The 18,898-nt window shown below is 55.6% G+C and overlaps 1 protein-coding gene across 1 annotated transcript; it reads right to left on the bottom strand.

The window, feature by feature from the left end:
- Positions 1 to 68: 68 nt before the first annotated feature.
- On the bottom strand, positions 69 to 17,841 carry PDZD7 (PDZ domain containing 7). Its single transcript, XM_041744118.1, has 16 exons — positions 17,477 to 17,841; positions 13,455 to 13,595; positions 12,945 to 13,119; positions 12,213 to 12,389; positions 11,856 to 12,003; positions 10,477 to 10,537; positions 9,685 to 10,092; positions 9,015 to 9,212; positions 7,430 to 7,480; positions 6,697 to 6,872; positions 3,294 to 3,385; positions 3,108 to 3,199; positions 2,897 to 2,968; positions 1,795 to 2,406; positions 1,383 to 1,483; positions 69 to 976 (listed from the first exon to the last, which is right to left on the bottom strand). Exons 1-16 carry the CDS (start codon positions 17,697 to 17,699, stop codon positions 761 to 763), a joined length of 2,943 nt encoding a protein of 980 aa, XP_041600052.1. The 5' UTR covers positions 17,700 to 17,841; the 3' UTR covers positions 69 to 760.
- Positions 17,842 to 18,898: the final 1,057 nt, after the last annotated feature.

Here is an 18,898-nt window from a genome sequence, read left to right as displayed (position 1 = left end):
GCTTTGACCTTTCCTATCCTTAACTCCTCATATTCCCTGGATATTCCCTTACCCCTCATAGAGGTCATGGGGAGATAAAGAGTGATGGGGGAAGGATAAATCCAGTAGAAAGTGTGAGGTCCTAGTGGACCACGACATGAAGTTGTCTCAGGGTTTGAGAAACTAGAAAAGACTTCCATCCTGTTCCTTGCACAGAACGCTGCTTGGGGCTGGGGGATGGATACAGTGACCCCTCAGGGCCCTATCTGAGAGCCCATGTCCCTCAGTGCTTAGGGGCACTATAGGGGACATGAGAAAGTGTCCACCAATCCCAGGCTCCAGACCTTGGCTTTCTTCCAACCTCTCCCTGCCCTGGGAGGTGGGGGGCAGTGAGCAGGTGACACAGGCTATCCAGTAGCACCTTGTCCTTAACATCAAGTTTATCTGGAAAGGACGGAGCCTTAGTGATAGCTAGAAACGGAAAAAAGTGGGGAGCTTTGAGAAGAGGCAAGTCAAGAAACAGAGGTTCCTGAGTCCCAAGGAGGTTAGCAGGTAAGGTCTGGAAGATAGCAGGAGGATCCTAGGGAGTCAGTGAGAGGATCTGAAGTCAGTGGGAAGAGTCACAGCATGGATGGGGAGAGTCGGGTTAGTATCAGGAGTCTGGAGAGCTAGAGAAGGGATGGGGCTGGCAGTTTGATAGAGGAGCCTGGCATCAGTGGGAGGGATCTTGGTGTTGGTGGGCAGAGCATTAATGGGAGGTTCTGGGAGGCAGTGGGAGGGGTCAGCGGGCAGGGGAATGGTCAGCAGGAAGGCACTGATCGGTGAGGGCTGGCAAGTCAGGGGATAAGGGTAGTGGGCTGGTCCCAGGGACCCTGACTACAAGCTCCATGGGCTCCCGAGCCTTGTTACGGTAAGCTCGGCGGATGGTATCTACTGCTCGCTGGTGGGTCACCTGCTCCAGGCTCTCTCCATCCACTGCCACAAGCTCGAAGCCAGCCTGGGATGGGGGTGGGAAAATCACAGCCCTCTGTTCTCGAGTCATCCCACCACCCAACCTCTCACCTCCACCAGTTAGGACACTCCTCTTCATCTGGGTGGAGGGGATAGACAATGGGACTTTTGTGCCTGGAGCTGTTGGGGGCAGGGTGAAGCATGGACAATGGCCCTTTGTCCCTTGGGGCTAGGGGTGGAACAGGATGAGCCACCCTCAGGCCCAGGCTGGTGTGAGGGGACAGATTTCTCCATAGGCTTGTTCATCTTGCAGGCCTGACCCCTCTGCACCCCAGCCTCCTCCCATGACCTGGTCTAAACCTGTCTGGCTGAAAGATGAGCTTGTTCCAGCCCCACCCCCGCCAGAATTCAGCTCTGGGCCTCAGGAGTGGGCTTGGGTGCTCTTCACCCACCTGCAGGGCCCCACTGAGGAAGGCAGCCCCCCCAGGGAAGATCTTTTCTATCTTCACCATAGGCTGCACCTTGGACTCAATGCCCCCAGAAATGCTGATGCCTAGTGAGAGAGAAGCACTGGATGAGAATGCAGTCACACGCCTCAAGCCAGAGCTCCCAGAGGAAACCCAGGACCCCAACACCAAGTCCAGGCCCCAACTTCTCCCAAATCCCCAGATTCTGTTACTACTCAGTCTTCGACTCCAAAAATCCTCTAGTTCCCCCACCTCCTAATCTAGAACCTCCCAAATATACCCCCATATCCAAATCCTTTCCAGCCCAGACCCGCTAGTTGTGCCTCAAACCCAAGCCCAGGAAACTCACCCAAACCCAAGAGTCCCACCCACCAGGCCCAGTCCCACCTGGACTCACCCAAGGACTGTTTCATCTTGGACAGTGTGACTGTCCTCAGCTCCCCGCCAGGGTCCTTCTCGGCTACCTTCCTGGCTGTCCCGCCAGTTACGTTCTCAGAAGGGCCTTGATGGCCTCCCGCCTTGGCCACCTGTCCTGCCACAGGTCGTGGCAGAGGGGGCCTGGCCTTCCGAGGCTTGTGGTAGCGCCCACTGGCTGTGCTCGGGGTGGGGACAGGTGCTGGGGATGGGGAGTGCCTGCGTCCTGGGGACTTGCCCCTGCCCCGGCTGCGACTGCGGCTGCGGCTGTGGCTGCGGCTGCGGCTCTGGGCAGGGCCCTGGCCCTGGCTCTGCCAAGGGTCCTCTGGGGTCAGGGGTTCTGTCAGCAGCCAGTTAGGCCTTGGGGGCCGGGGAGCGACAGGGGGTGGCTGGGGAGGAGGGGTGCAGGTGCTTCGGTGTGGGGTGAAGGCGTCTACTGGCACGTCTTGGAGAGGGGGGATCCCTTTATGAGTGTGGTGGGGAGCAGAGGCACCCAGGGAGAGCTGGAGGCCCCCCAACCGCTCCCTCAGTTTCCCATCGTCTTCCTCCTCTGAGAAGCCGTTCACAGGCAGCAGGTAGAAACCTCCACGACTGTCTGGGGGAAGAGGGCCAAGGTCAGGCTGCCCCTCCTCACCAGCCCAGACCACCTTGCCAGGCTCCAGTCCTTGCCTTCATTGGTTTGGGCCCAGGAGACCCAAACTTGCGCTTGCTCAGGCTCTTCAATCTTGTGGCTTCAGAAGATTGTCTGGTTCCCTGAAGGAAATCCCTTGTCCACTGGGGCCATGCTTATCGCATCTACTCATCACCTGTACTATTATTTACTTAATAATTGGTTTTAAACCCACTCACTTTTTAAATCTAGTCTATGCAATAATCTGTGAGAAATTACCAGTCTGGCGTGCAAGTCATATTTTTTCTAAGACACATATTGCAATAGAAAGCTTTAAAGTATTAGTACCCTCAAACCCAGGTAAAGTCCCTCACCCAGGGCCACGACACCCTACGTGGGGGCAGGGACAGAAGGCTCATTCTCCCCAGGACCCCCACAGTGTGCTCCCTCCCCAGGCTCCCAGACTCTGACTGACCAGGCACAGGTGTGACCAGGTGACGCTTGGGTGGTGTGTCCTGCCGGGCTGGTCGCAAGGCAGGAGGCCGCACTGTTGGGAGAGGAGATCCCATCAGAGGCAGGGCCCCTGTGGGCTGGGTGGGGAGCGCTCCCTGACAGACAGCTGGAGGTCATCTCTGCACCCCCTCCACTGGGAGACCCTATTCCCATCCCCACCCCCAGCCACTGACCTGCCTGGCCCTTGAGGGCCTCGAAAGCCTCCAGCTCCATGGGCATCACCATGCTATCAAAGCGGCCGAGGTCCGTGGAGGCCACCACACTCCTGTGGGAGGGCCAGGTGACAATACATACAGGGAGTTATCAGAGGTCCCTTTTCTGCCCCCCCCCCCAAGTGTTCCCCACAACCTCCACCCCACCTGATGTCCCTCAGGAGCAGCAGCTTCGCGGGCCTGTCCAGAATGGCCAGCAGGGGCCTCACCAGGTCCTCCACGCCGCCCTCATGCACGTACTGCAGAGAGAGGCACCCCAGGTCAGACAGCTGGGGTGCTGCTGGGGCATGTGTGGGGTTCCCCACAGTTAGGAAAGCTCCTCCCCATCGCCAGGCTGTCCCGGGATGGGCTGAAGTTGGTGACGAGGAGGAAGCCTGCAATTGTAGTACCAGACCTACAACAGCAGCAGCAGCAGCTCTGGGACCGGCACTTTTGTAAGCCTTTTACATATGGTCTCGCGTTCAGCAACCCTGAGAGGTGACGTTGATTTTTCTTGTTTTACAGATGAGGAAACTGAGGCTCAAATTGGAAGGACTTTGCCCTAGGCCACCCGGATAAGGAAGTGTGAAGAGGCCCTGGAACCTGAGAAGTCTGGCTCCTGCCTGCGCTGGTGCCGGAAAAGGATGCGCAGGGAGCGGACTCTCCTCCCCGCCCCCACCTCCCAAGCAGAAAGAAGGAATGGGAGCCAAACCCTGGGCTGCGGGCCTGGCCGGCCCAGCAGAGGTCCCCTCAGAGACCTTCCAATTAGGCTTTGTTCATGGCTGGAATGGGGACCTTGGGGAAAGGGTGGCTCTACGGAAAGCCTCTCCAGTCAGTACCCGGGGGTGGGAGGTGGAGGCCCTTCTGCCTGGCACTGCCCGCACGCCACCCGCCACACCCCACCAACGCAGAAAAGCTGGTAAACTGCACACTTGGAGCCACCCTTTCTGGGCAGCACACCGCCCCCTGGTGGTGAAAGGGAGACACGTACTAATTCAGGGAGACCCACGGAGGATCGGAGACAGGAATAGATAGACACAGAGACACCGGCAAGCCCTGGTGGTCAGAGTGAGACATTCATAAATACCTGGAAATAAAATATAAACTATGTGCCCCTAAACCACACACAAAGTTACAGGGACCCACATATACCCTTGTCAAAAATACACCCCCTTTGTTCTGGAGAGAGATACATATAACTGCACAGAATCAGTCACAATTGTCCACATTTCAAGTCCACAAACTTGCATTTAGCACCTATTAATGCTACACCCTATACTGGGCAGTGGGGGCACAATGACAAAGACCCTGTTCTGGATCCTTCAGAAGTCAGTCTAGTGGGAAAGGAGGGGCAGAATGAGTCACGTGCCCCAGTGGGGAGGGAGCCTGGTATGAGTGGCTTTGCCCCCCTGCAAAGAAACGAACCACTGGTGATGGGGCAGAGGGGGTCTCAGAGGAGGGTGCGAAGACTGGAGTTGGCTTCTTGGAGGCAGTGGCATTTACCCTGGCCCCTTTTGGTTTGTTTCATTTACTTTTACTCTTAAGGATAAATGCAGAGAACCTCAGGAACATTGGGAGGAAGCTGCTCCGAGGGTGAGGTGGAATAATGGATAGACAGAAGTTCAGCTTGACTGTGGGGTACAAGAAGGGCCTCCATGGGGTGCCTGGGTGGCTCAGCAGTTGAGTGTCTGCCTCTGGCTCAGGGCGTGATCCCGGAGTCCTGGGATGGAGTCTCACATTGGGCTCCCTGCATGGAGCCTGCTTCTGCCTCTGCCTGTGTCTCTGCCTCTCTCTCTGTGTCTCTCATGAATAAATAATTAAAATCTTAAAAAACAAAACAAAACAAGAAGGGGCTCCACGTAGGCTACATGGGTTGGGACTACTGTGTGAGTGGTGCCTAGAGCTGTGAAGTCCATCACCCACATAACCCTAGGCCATGACCAGCAGAAGATGACGATAGGGTGATGTGGTGACCATGGGACAGGGGACGTTCGTGGTTGGGGAGTCAAATCAGGGAAGCCCTTGAGTATGAGCATAAAAAACTTATACTCGCTTCCGCCAAAGATAAGAGGTTGCAAGGGGGCTTGGGGAGTGTAAAGTGATCTGAGAGGTGGCTTATAAAGCCTGGTCTGGTGAGATGATGATGAGAGCCCAGAGGAGGAGGGAGAAGGGAGGCCAGGAGTTTGAGGCTGCACATCTGAATCACTAAGGAAGATTTACTGATCATTCCGGCCAGAGCTCCACACCAGTCTGGCCTCTTGGTGTGGGTGAGGTGTGGGTCAGGTTTGGGCGGTATGTAGGTGCTGTGAGGGGTGTAGTGAGAGGTGGTCCTGGCTCGGGGACAGGGTGGGAGGAACAGTGGAATAACGCAAAAGGAGTGGAACAAAGAAACGGACACAGTGCACCACCTAATGGCCAGATCCCAGATTTGCAAGTTCACAGAGGCTGGTGCTCTGGACCCTACTTGGAGAGTTGAGCGTGATGAAGAGTGTAGCCCAAAGGCTCTTAGCTGCTCCCAACATACACCCCATCTGCAGCCTGCTGCCCACCAGGCCTCAGTGAAGGAACGCAAGAATTACTGTGCCTCGGTATCCAGGTGAACATACATGCCTTAGCTAGACACACACCTCACACATAGAAGGGTCACACAGTTAAGTTGATACACACGTAGGTACCCCCCCACACACACACATGTACACATCACACAGACAAACAACAACAGCCCCACCCTGACCAGGCTGAGGGAGTGGGGGGGGGATTCACAAACTACTTCCTGGAAGCCCTCAGCTTGTCCTTGTGCACAAGCTCACACGTCACTGATGCTGGCACCTCACGGGGAGTCCAGCACAGGAAACCTGGGGGCTTGGAGGCAGCAGGACAGTGGAGGGCCTTCTGATCCCCTGGGAAGGGATGACCTGTGCCTCCCGCAGCCTCCCCAGCATTCAGGTCACAAGGACTTCTTCACATCTAACTTGCACCCCCGTCCTGGAGCCCTACTTCTTGTTTGAAGTAGAAGGGAACAGAACAACAGTGCAGATGTTGAGGGAGAACTGGGGTGTGTGGGGGTGACAAAGGATAACAGAGGAGGGGGCCTGGCATGAGGCCGGGCCTGTTGGCTGACCCAGGTGCAGAAGGAGACAAGGGGTCAGGTCAGGGAGAAGCCTGGGTTTTAGCGGACAACGAAGGCAGGGATTGCAGAGACTCACAGACCCCCACTCATCACCTGTCCACTTCTTCTCTCCTTAGCTGAGATATAACCTCCTCAAGGAGGCCCTCCTAGACCATACCACCTAATTTGTACCTTTCGGATTATTTTCTCATGTTCTTTTCTTTCGTAGTACTTCACATGATTTGTCACTTGTGTGTTTAGGTTCTAGTTATTGTAGCTTCACTTCCTGTCTGTGAGCTCAGTGTGTGTCTGTGTGTGACAGGAGTGATTTTTGCTTTTACTGACCACTGGCCTCTTGGGATCGAGCCCAGGTACTGACCAATGACAGTGGCCTGAACAAATGAGGGGCTGGGTAGGATGGGGTGACCATATGCTGGAGTCAGGGGCAGGCTGGAAGCTCACCCGGGAGCAGTGGCGGGTGACGGCCAGAACCTCGTCGTCAGTCAGCAATCGTCGGGCCAGGTCCTGAATAAGGGGCCTTCGGCTCTCCCATGCTTGCACCTGCTCATCTACCTCAGGCAGCTGGCGGGAGGGGCTCCCAGACCTGGCAGAGAACAGGGCCCGACCCCTCTCCCGCTCTGCAGGGAAGGAGCAAAGATGTATGATGGAGCCAGGAGCTATCAGGGGAGGTGGGGGCTTCTCTCACTGGGGTCAGACCACAGAACACGTCAACCAAGTGGCCTAGATGCCACCGGCAAAATCCCAGCCTAGCCCGGAACCTCCCCAGCATGGTCTCCTCCAGCACTCTGCCCAAGAAGAGAGCTCCAATCCAGATTCTTCAGCCCCAAACACAGATTCCTATACTACTTTATTCCCTAATGGTGTCCTAGTCTAGTGCACCCGGCACCCCAAACATTCACTGTTATAGTACTCAGTGGAGTTCTGTCATGGGTTCCCTCACCTCCCCAACATCTGCCTTTGGGAGTCCCATCAAATTCCCCAGTCCTCAAAATGTACCCCAATATCTCTCTGCAGCCCTGTCTTTCTTGGTAAGCTTGGTCCAATTCTTTCAGCTGCCCCCAATATGCACCCAATCCCCCATGCATGACCCCAAAGCCCCTTAGCTGCCCCCAACATGCACCCCATCTGCAGCTCTACTGTCAACCAGGCCTCGGTAAAGGGATGCATGAATTACCTCGTCTCAGTCTCCAGGTGACAAACTTCTGTACAGGCCCCACTGCTCCTGCTATGAAGAAGAAAAGCTCAGCTGCGACCTCAGACTCCCAATCTGAACATGGGGCTTGGAGGGCTCAGGGATGGCTGGATCATTGGGTGGAATGAAGAGGCCAGGCTGGAAGGAGGTGGAATCAGGAGGCAAGAGGCTAGGCTATGTAGGTCTTGGGGGTCATGCTCAACTAGGGCCCTCATTCCTAGATAGTGGGGAGTTAGGGAAGGTTTTAGGTCAAGAGAGGGTGCAGTCTGAGTTCTGCTTGTGGAGATTCATTCAGAAGCAAATGTATGGAGGGAAGATCCCCAAGGACGAAGCTTGGGGGAGCACCTACCTTCAGGGGACAGAACAAAAAAGAGGAACCTTTGAAGGAGAGAGAGGAGTGGCCAGAGGGATAGGAGGAGAATCAGGTGAGAGCAGGGCCCTGGGGGCTGTGGAAAAAGAGATGGGTTGAGGAAGTGGAGCTGGCCCAGCTTAATCTGAAGAGATTGTCTCTTCCAGGGGACTCTCGCTTGAGGCCCCCAGAAGGGGCAGAGTCTAGCTGCTCATCCTCTGGTTGTTTTTGCCAGCTAACATCCACTCTCCCTCTGCAAACAGCACTTCGGTTTCACCTGGGGACCTCCATTCTCAGTGCATGTACTCTGGGGTGGGCACATGCCCCAGGCTGGCCCATGAAAGCACAGCCATCTGTTGGGCATGTGATGCCAGCTGGGCCAACAAGAGCCTAGGACTTTAGCTGGAACTCTAAGAAGCACCCCTGCCCCTGGGTTGCTAAGCGACAGTGGCCATCTGACCTTGGAGTGGGCCAAAGCTGCATGACAATAAAGCCAACCTAGAAGAAAGTGGAACCAAAGATGAAGGGGGCAGATGTCTGATGAGATTGTTTAAACCTTTCAGACCCACTCAAATCAGTAGCTGAGCCAAGGAGTGCTTTTTAAACCTAATTGGAGTTGGGTTTCTGCCACATGCAACCCCGAGAGTCTTAACTCATCACATTTGGTCCAGTCTCAGAGCCTCACTTAAGAGATGAGAGGCCTCTTTGAGGGTCCCTGGAGGCCCCTGACCTAAGTGAAGCCTGTCCTGGCCCTTCTGCTTGAACCCTGATCTAGAAATGGCCTGGCTCAAGGATGGTTCTAGAACTGGGTGGGGCCTGTGGGCCAGGAGAAGTGAAGCCAAATATTCCCAGAGAGAAGTGCCCTACCACCAGGAGCGTAGAGATCTGACCCAAGCCCTTCAACTCCCTAGTTAGGTTATGGCCCTATCAGTTTTCCTTTCTGTAAAGTGGGGAGATGAGACAGTTTAACAATGACTACGTTTTCTGAGTACCTTCTGTATGCCAATGTCCTTAAGTGATTTACATACGCCCATTCATCTATTCCTCACTATTTCTAAAGATATAGGTTGTTACTCTCACTTTGCTTATGAGAAAACAGGCTTATGGAGGCAAGGGGTTACTCCCAGCTAATCATAGGCAGTGTGGGATTTAAACGCAAAGCTGCTGGATGCCAAAGTGGGCTGAACCTCCTTTCTATCTCATCTGCCCAGGGCTTACCTTTCTCCAGGTCTAGGCGAGGGCGGGGCTTGGCCAGACTGCCAGCGTCCAGCGTCCAGGCCTCTCCCGGAGCATCCCCTGTCAGCCGCCCCTGCCGCCCTCCCTTGAAGAAGAGGTTCATCAGCGTCTTGGAGCGCTGTAGGGCCCCCTTTTCCCCAGAGGATCCCAACTTCTCCTTCTTCCGCTGCTTCTTCTCCTCTGCAGGCAGGAGGGAGCACCCCGGAGGCTGGAGTGGTGGGCGGAAGGGAAGGCCCAGGGCCAGGGGTGTGAAGAGGGATGGAGAGGAGGGACTGGGGGCAGACGGGCCTGACAGCCTTGTAGGGAGGTGGGGATGGAGATAGGTGGGCTTGCTCCCCCAACTTTCCACCTCTCCCTGCCCAGCTCCAGCTCTGCCAGGACACTCCAAGAGGGCTGGGGCATGTGTGTCTGTGTGCATGTTTGTGTAAGGTGGCAGGGATGGATGAGGGCTGCTTTGGGACCCATAGCTGACAGGAGCTGGGATTGGATTTGAGGGTGGGTTTGGGACCTGGGGCCAGTTTAAGACAGGGCCCAAAGCCAAGTATGAGTGTATTCTGGGGTTGAACTGAGGCTGAGTCAAGTCCTAGAGCAAAGGGAGGTGGGGAGCCCAGGACTGGGCATGAGGCAGGGATTGGACTGGGAGCTTACGTACCCCACAAGGTCAGGTGGCTCTGGGACCTCGTGATGGGAGGCCGGGGTCGGCTCAGGGCCAGCAGCAGAGCAGTCTTTGGGGACTCGGAGAGCGCAGAATTGAGGCGGCGAGTGGGCCAGGGTCCGTCGGAGCGGATGGCCGTGTCCCTGAGGATGACGGTGGGCCTCACGCTGCACCAGGTCTCCACGCGGCTCCCCACGTCAGGCTCAGTCTGCATGGCCGTGTCCGCCCTCCCCCAGCCAGGCCCCCGACAACCAGGCTCCTCAGACCCAAGGCCCACATCCAGGCGGTCGGAGGGCAGAGAGCCCGAGCCCTCAACCGAGCTGTAGGGGGCGCTGGAGGCATAGGAGGAGACGCTGGAGCTGCTCTCTGAGGCTGGGGACAGCTGCTGCAGCATCCCGTGGCTCACTGCGGGCAGTGGGAAGGCAGGGCCATCTCAGGGGCAGGCCGTGGGCTTCAGGGCCCTGCCACGGTTGCGGACAGGCTTGGGCTGGCAAGGGGAAGGGGGGTGTCGGGTGGCAGCCCAGGCTAGTAGTGCAGGCTCTGGGGAACTGGCTGCTCAGCAGTCCTGCCACTGACTTGTTGAGAGACCCAGGGCAAGCCACTTCTTCAGAGCCCAGGGGAGCCTAGAACTCAACCTGCCACTTCTCAGAGGGGAGCCCGGGAATGGCTCTGGGCCGTGTGGAAGTCCCAAGCAGGTCTTGCTTCTCCTGCCCAGTTATTCCTCAGAGACTCCAACCCACCCTTAGGCCTCAGCCCTTTCCCTCCAACTCAGGGGCCTGAGCCACTTACATCGGTCCAGCCAACAGTACTCAGAAACCATCTCTTTGTAGGCGGGGTACCGGCCAGTCTCCTGGGAAGAGCGTGGTGGGCACAGGAGGGCATGGGGGAGTAGGTGAGAAGGAGGGTGGGTGAGAAGGAGGGGAGGGTGAGAAGGGGGTGGGTGAGAAGGGGGTGGGTGAGAAGGAAGGTGGGTGAGGAGAGTAGGTGAGAAGGCGGAGTAGGTAAGGAGGGGAGGGTGGAGGATGAGAAGGGAGAGTGGGTGAGAAGGGAGAGTGATGGGACAGGAGTAAACTTTTCATCCCCATCTCTTTCCAAGTTCATCATGATCGAGACAAAATGGGCCACTTGATTTCTGAACATGCCTCTATACCTCAGGGCCTTGCACTTGCTGTTCCTTATGCCTGGATTCTCTTCCTTCCACTCATCTTCTGGCTAGCTCCTTCTCCCTCTTCAGGTGTCACCTCCCCAGAGAGACCTGCCCTGACCCCCTGACTCAAAGGGCCTTCCGGAATTACCCCTCCTATCTGTCCATTAATTCCTACAGCATTTGTCAGCAGCACACACCTAGTCTGTCTCCCCCCATCCTCCACCGTACCACACTCCTCCGCCCCACCCCCCAGCAGAGACCTTGTCTGTCTTGTTCACCGTTGCAGCTGCAGTACCTGGCATAGTGGCCACCACATAGTACATACTCAAAAATGTTGAATATATGAATGATGAGGGGCCGAGTGGGAGAAATGAGGAGTGTTTGGGAGCACATGAGATGAAGGAAAGAGAGAAACAGAATGTGGGGAGGACTGTGGGAGGGGAAATCAAAGGAGGAGACTTGGGGAGACAGCAGAGGAGGCCCTGAAGGGTGTGCTGGGTGAAGGCTTGGGAAAAGAAGGAGAGCTGATCAGGGGCCATCACCTCCTCTGCAGCTGGAGTGAGAAGGACCCTATCTCCAGGCAAGTGTGAGACCCGCATGAATAATGAATGCAGGTGCCTCCCTTGAAATCTGATCCCTGGCCTTGGCCCAGCAGTCCTTGCCCCGTGCCCAGGTCCTACCCAAAGCCATGGCTGCCACCACCCACCCCCTTCTGCATTTTCTCCTTTCAAGCCTGGACCCCCACCACTCACAGAAAGGGGTGCTGCCCTAGGTGCCTGGGGAGCAGGACTGGAAGCAGGCCCTCTACTGGCCCGCTGAGTGACTCTGCTTCCCGAGTTACTCTGCCTCTCTGAGCCTCAGTTTCTTCTTCCGTAAAATAGGGATGAGCTCAAGGCCTGCTCTCTCAAATGGCTGTGGAAATTTTATACAAATTATAGGGCAATGGACATTAAGTACTAGAGAGATCTGGGAAGTCTTTCCTATAGTCTGGCGTCTCCCTGACACCCACAGTCCTGCCCACCTTGATAGTCAACATGATGTGCGTTTGGCCCTTCAGCACTTCCACGGCCTGGCTGTGGCTGATGTCGTCGAACCTGACACCGTTGGCCGCCAGGACCTGGTCCCCCACTTTGATGCCATTCTCCTCGGCCAGCCCACCATGATCCACTCTGGGGTCAGACAGGAGGCGATCTGATAGGCCACCTGGCCTGCCCTCCCTTACTCTAGACCAGACTCTTCACTTAGATATGGGGATGCCCCGGCGGAACTCCTTGACCCTCCTCCTGGAGCCCCCCATCCCTCCCCAGACCCTGCCCTGGCCTTCCGACATGTAGGGGACATGACCTGTCCCCATTGCACGGCCCGCCCCAGCCCTCACTTGGACACATAGATGCCCAGGCCAAACTCCTTGCCCCCGCGGATGTTGAAGCCCAGACAGAAATCGTCTGATGTGGTGTATAGGTGAACAATGCGCCGCATGCCATCCTCTGAGCCACTGTCAGATGGCGTTGAGCTGCACTTCTCCACTACCAGCCGCCGATTCACCACGTCCACCCTGGGAAGATGGCAAGGAGCCCTCAGTCAGAACCCCCCCATCCACCACCACCCACCTCCCCTCTCCTGTCAGCATCCTCGACAACTGCCCAGGAAAGGAGAGGTTGCCTTGGGGGACTCTCCAGTCCTGAGACCTTCAGTGGGATGTAGACTTTACAAATTTGGGGAACCACCCAAATCTCCTCTTTTTATGGAGCAGCTCCATTGTGCTGGGACCCATTTTGAATCCCCACGAGAACCCTGAGGGAATGGTACTTTTACTATCCCTAGGCCCACAGGAGCAGCCACGGTGGGAGCAGCCACTGGTATCTGGGGTAGAGTTGAGAGAAGGGCAAGGGGGAGAGACAGGGCCTTGTCTCATTCCAGTGTGGGGCCTAAGGATCCCTGTGTTTCCAGTGCCCAGGGTGTGGGGGGTGTGGGGCAGGAGAGCAGAAGCCATACTAGCCAAATCCCATGCGGAGCCCTGTACCCTCAGCCATGGGCTGGATGGGGTGGATAGGGTGGCTGGGGTGGGGCAAGGTCAGGGCTGGGGCCTTCTCACCATGGGCATTCTCACCATGTAGTCTTCTCCTTGGAGAATTTGATGCCCGGCACTCGGCCCATGCGCCTCACCATCATGTGTAGACGGCTGCTGCCTGTCAGCACTTTCACAGCGCTGCCCATGGTGGTGCTCTCCAGGCTCAGCCCATTCACTTCTGTGATCTTGTCCCCCACGCACAGGCCAGCCCGCTCTGTGCCAAGGGAGGGCGGGCAGCTGGCACTGGCCACTTGGGAGAAGTTCCCCCCAGGATGAAGCTAAGCTTCCCCCACCACGCAAGGTTCCCTGGGGTAAAACTTCTCGCATGAGATTGGGGATCCCCAAGTGAGGTCTGAGTGTTCCTTGTTAGATGAGGGACCTGTCCATTAGCCTGCTCCACCCTGGGAGGGGGCCCCACTTCCCCATTGGAGCAAGCCCTCCAAAGCTGAGGACCCTTTCCTGCCATTGCTGATAACAGGACTCCAGAACCCCATGGAGGTAGGGGCTCATACCATAAGCCAGAACCTCACTCCTGGGGGCCCTGCTCACCTGCACTGCTCCCTTCCTCCACCTTGCTGACGAAGATGCCAAGGCCATGCTCAGAGCCGCCCCGCACACTGAAACCTAGTCTGCCTGCTGGACTCTTCTCCACCCGGACTGCATGGATGATGTCACTTTCATCACTGTTGGCTGTGTGTGGTGGTGGTGGGGGGAGACATAGGCATGACTCCCATGTCCATTCTGTGCACAGAGGACTACTGGGCTTCCCAATTTGGGGGCTGCAAAGGCTAAGCACAGATGCCTAAGGCCCTAAGGCCTAAGGGCAGCCAATTTTTGAGTTCTCTGCTGGTGATTTTGAAAGTATGGGTCAGAGAGAGCATGAGAACAGGCAGGACAGGACTCCAGACTAGAACATACTGTTCACCTTCCTTATTATATAGAGGAGTGTGTGTGTGTGTGTGTGTGTGTGTGTGTGTGTGTGTGTGTTTCTAATGCTTACTAAGCTTCTCATGCCACAGGCCTGGGATAGGATAAATTCCTAAAAACCTTGTCACTCTGAGGGTCAAATGGATAGAAAAGAGGTTCAAGATTCCATTCTATGGGGCAGAGTTGAGCAAGTTTGGACTCTTCATCATAAGCAGAAATGAGTATGCTAGCTCTATCTTCATTCACATAGTTGAAGAGCTATTCTGAGAAAGACACTAGATGCTTTTGTCTGTGTAATCTGGAGGGCAGATTCAAGCCCACATAGTGGAGTTAGATGGAGCCAACTTAGTAAGGAGAAACTTTGTAAAACCTTTAGCCATCAGACAACGGAATGAGTTTCCCAGGAGAGATAATGAGTTTCCCATCGTTGGAGGCATACAAGCTGGCACTTGATAAATCTCTGTCTGGGATGTTGTGGAAGGATCTCTGAGGCCCCTTCTATCTCACAGATTCTGAGGGGAACAGGGGCACCTGGATGGTTCAGTGGTTGAGTGGCTGCCTTCGGCTCAGGTTGTGATCCCAGAGTCCTGGGATCGAGTCTCACATCGGGCTCCCTGCAGGGAGCCTGCTTCTTCCTCTGCCTGTGTCTCTGCTTCTCTCTGTGCGCCTCTCATGAATAAACAAAACCTTAAAAACAACGTGTATTCTTGGGGCACCTGAGTGGCTCAGTTGGTTAAGCATCCAACTCTTGATTTTCGCTCAGGTCATGATCTTGGGATCTTGGGATTGAGCCCTGAGTCAGGCTCTGAGCTCAGCATGGAGTTTGCTTGTCCCTCTCCCTCTGCTCCTCCCCCTGCAGTCTCTCTCTCTCTTTCTCAAATAAATAAATAAAATCATTTTTAAAAATGTGTATTCTTGGGGTACCTGACTGGCTCAATCATTAGAGCATGTGACTCTTTTTTTCTTTTAAGATTTTATTTATTTATTTGACAGAGAGAGAGCAAGCTCACAAGCAGGCGGAGCAACAGGCAGAGGGAGAGGGAGAAGCAGGCTCCCCACAGAGCAGGGAGCCCAATGCGGGACTTGATCCCAGGACACTGGGATAATGTAGAGCACGTGACTCTTGATTTCACGGTTGTGAGTTTGAGCCCCATACTGCATATAGAGATTACTTAAAATCTTTTAAAAAGTATATAAAAATGTGTATTCTTGGGCTTTGCTGCAGACACACTGAATAAGAAGCTCTGGGTGTGGGACTCAGCAACTTGTCTTTTCACAAGCTCCCCAGGGAATTCTGATATATTCCAAAGTTTGCAAACCACTGCTCTATCGTACCATCCAAACTAGTACTTCCGAGATTCTTACCATCCTTTCTCATTATTTATTGTCTAGAGTGTAATTTACACTAGAGTGTAAACTGTCATGGTAAGGATTTTGTAATCCTTTTTCTGCTAGTGTATCTCCAGGATGTTGCACAGCACTTGATATCTGCCAAGGATTTTTTGAACAAGTAAAAGAATAAATGGATGAAGGAGAGTGAGGAGAAAGGGCTGGTTTGGATTAAAGAATGTGTTTTCTCTGGGATCAGTTGAGTTTGAGGAGCTGACAGGAACTCATGGGGGTGATGTGGGTAGCAGTTTCTCCCTTCCCACTGTTGTCTCCCTTATCAGTAGTAGCTTCAGGCCTCTGGAATGGTCTAAATAGTAACAAAAGGGAGAGGTTCCAGGATGCAATGAGTGGGGAGATGTTTATGCTCAGGCAGAGGGTAAGATTCTGAGCTCAGAGGCTCCCAGCCCAGACAGGATAGGGGCTGGCTGGTTAAAGCCATGACCTTAGTCCTCCCATTGCTAGGAGATGCTGCTCTCCCGGCTGCACCAGGGCTCTAGGGTGAGGCAGGGGGTGAGAGCAATCCTGGAACTTCTGCAAGAGGATCTTTAGAGGGAGAGTGTACAGAGCTGTTACATCATAGCCAGAGCATGGTGTATGTGGGTGTGTGAGGAGGAGTATATGTTCTTTTAATATAATGAGACTTAAAAGGGCCATGCCCCAGTGCCTTCCCTGTCCCCTACCATGTCTCCTAGCTCCTCTGAGGACTTCTGCTCCATGACCTGAATGACAGTGGTGACTCTCAGCAGTACCCTGCTGCTCACCTAGGGGTGAGGCCCAGCATGATAGATGATGGGAGTGAGCATGCTGGGCCACTGGTGCAGGAAAGCCTGCTCCCTGAGCAACATGTTCCACCCCTGCCCCAATGGCTGGGGTAGGGGAACAGAGATGCCCAGCTGGGTCACAGGGGAGAAGAGGATCTGAAAAGTCCACCCTGGGAGCCAGCCAGGGAAGTTTTGCTGGCTGAGAAACAGAAGGGGAGCTGGAGACACATATGGTGTCTGGTCCACAGAAAGCCCAGCCCCAGGGGGCACCCCATCACCCCCCCTCTGGTGCTCAAGGTCCTTCCTTGCTCACTGGATCTTTGTCGCCTCGCATCTGTCACTGCAGCCAGGCTGTCTCCTAATTGCACCCCCACCCCCACCCTGTGCTCTTACTTTCCACTTCCAACCTTGCCTGGGATACCTTCACTGCAGCACCAGCCTTTCTCATTGCTCTGTCTCTAAGCTCTGCTACACTGTAAATTTCTGGAAGGTGAAGATTGATTCTCATTTTTCTCCAGATTCCCTGCAGGACCTAACCAGGGTTGATATAGGACAGGTGCGCAATGTAACAGCATTGAGCAACTGCATAGGATGGGGTAGCCCCCTGCTTCAGGGCCCAGATCTGGGGCTCCCTTCCTGACCCTCAGCCCTCTTCTCCTCCCTCTTCTTTGAAATTTTTTAAAAATTTATTTATGATAGTCACACACACAGAGAGAGAGATAGGCAGAGACACAGGCAGAGGGAGAAGCAGGCTCCATGCACCGAGAGCCCGAAGTGGGATTTGATCCCAGGTCTCCAGGATCACGCCCTGGGCCAAAGGCAGGCGCCAAACCACTGCAACACCCAGGGATCCCTCCTCCCTCCTCTTTGGAACATTTGCTACTCCTTTCCTTTCTTCAGCATATGAAACCTTTTTAAAAAAATTATTTACTTATTTTAAGTAATCTCTACACCCGCGGGGCTTGAACTCATGTCCTGAGATCAGGAGTCACGTGCTCTTGGGACTGAGCCATCCAGGTGCCCCTGAGACTGAAACCTTTAATTCTGTCTCCCAGCTGGGCACTGACTCCTCACAGCCCAACACAGAGCTGGTCACACAACTGGCTGGTTGATGGAGGATATCTTTCTCCATCCTGTACCCGTGTCCCAGGGCATACACAAAGGGGTTGGAGAAAGGTAGAGTCCACAGGATGAAGCAGCCAATTCAATACCTTCCCTTGCTCACTTGGGGGCTAGCATATCACGTGCGCCTATCCCAGCCTCCAGGCTCCTCTCTCCCACTTCTGACCTCTCTACAATCCTGTAGCCCTAAGCATTGCCCTGAACACGAGGAAAGGAATTATGAGGATGTGTGTATGGCTTTCCACCCCCACAGCCCTAAGGTTCCCATCTCTCCAGTTCCTCCCCCCATAGTGGCTCTGCTGCCTCCTCCTGAGCGCCTCAGCCCCATTCCCCCCACCCTTATCGCCGGTCTCAGCTGGGCCCCGCCCCCACCTTCGATGGGGGAGTTGATGAGGATGACGCGGCCCATGGGCGAGGAGGCTCGGATTCCGCGGGGGGGCCCATTCAGCAGCCGCTGCTGCTTCTTCAGCAGGTATCGCGTTGCGGAGCCCGAGTCGCTGCCCAGGTGGCCGCGGGAGGAGAGGGAGCTCAGAGAGCCTGAGCTGAGGTCTCCAAGGCCCAGTGGGTCGAAGCCCACTGCAAAACCCTGCGCCATCGCGGCTAGTCTGGGGAGGCGCCCTACAAGTCCAGAAGGAAACTGCTAGCCCTCCAGAAAAGGACCCCGCACGCTCCGGGCTCCATGAGCCTTCTGTGTGGGACTGGGGTCTCAGTGACTGGGAGCCCCCCACCTCTGTTGCTTCTCAGGAGTGTGTTCCAGGCCTGTGGATGGAGAACAGGGATTGGGACAGGGTGTAAATGCTGCCCTCGCTGCCCCCCCCCCCCTAGAACTTCTACTCCTGCCCTGATTTGAGCATCCTGCCCTTCCAGGCCTTAGGCACCTCACCTCTCCCACCCTTGGCCGGGTCCAGGCACCATCGTCGGCTGTCGGAGCCATTTATATAAGGCCAATGAGAGCCTCGCATTCATCCCTCATTCCGGCTCTCAGCTGAGTCATCTACCCCAGTGCCCAGTCATGGGTAGAGTGGAGATGGATTCTTGGGGGCCCTAGGGCTTCAAATGGTGTTAAAGAAATTGGGGCCAGAGTAACTTAACTGCACGCCTCTCTTTGTGTATATGTGGGTAGGGGGCTCGGGTCTCCAGGGCAGGGCTTCAGGACCTGGGACAGGTGCAGCCAAGGGTCCCAGAGATTCCCTGAACCCCAGAGATACGCTGGTCCCAGGCTGCCGTCCCCTTCATTCCCCCTCGTCTCCCGTCTAAAGAGGTTCCCTGAACCTCTCCCAGGCTTTGGTGGAGGACCTGCTGCCTAGAGTCCCACAGCAGCGTGCACAAAACCCGGAGCCAAGTCCCCCAGAGCAGCTCTGGGACTCAGAACGCAGCATCCCATCCCATCCCACTCTTGTCGGTCCTCTCGGCCCCCAATTCTCGAACTTGGCCCCCTCACCTTCTTGCTTGTGCAGCAGCCGCCGGCTTCAGCTTCCCTCGCCCGCTGGCGCGAGCCCTTGCAGCAACTGGGGGCATCTCGCCCACGCTCCGCCCAGCCCGCTGGAATAGGGCTGGCCTGCGTAGCCGCGGGCTCCCATTGGCTGCGAGGGCCGCCAGTCACTGCCTCCGCCCCTCCTTTGGGCGCGCAGCCAGCCGTTTGTCACCTGGGCTGAGGCCGCTGGGTTCTGCCCGCTGCAGTTCGAGTTCGGATGCCCCACCCCGCCCCACGAATTTAGGGTTTGGGTCACGCCTCGTTCCCTCCAGCTACCGGTTCAGCGTAGGGGAACCCAGAACCGCGTCTTCTCCAGGCCA

This window comes from Vulpes lagopus, chromosome 2 (genome assembly GCF_018345385.1).
Source record: "Vulpes lagopus strain Blue_001 chromosome 2, ASM1834538v1, whole genome shotgun sequence".
In the NCBI taxonomy this organism is placed as follows: Eukaryota; Metazoa; Chordata; class Mammalia; order Carnivora; family Canidae; genus Vulpes; species Vulpes lagopus.
This window is presented reverse-complemented; position numbering and strand designations above follow the sequence as displayed.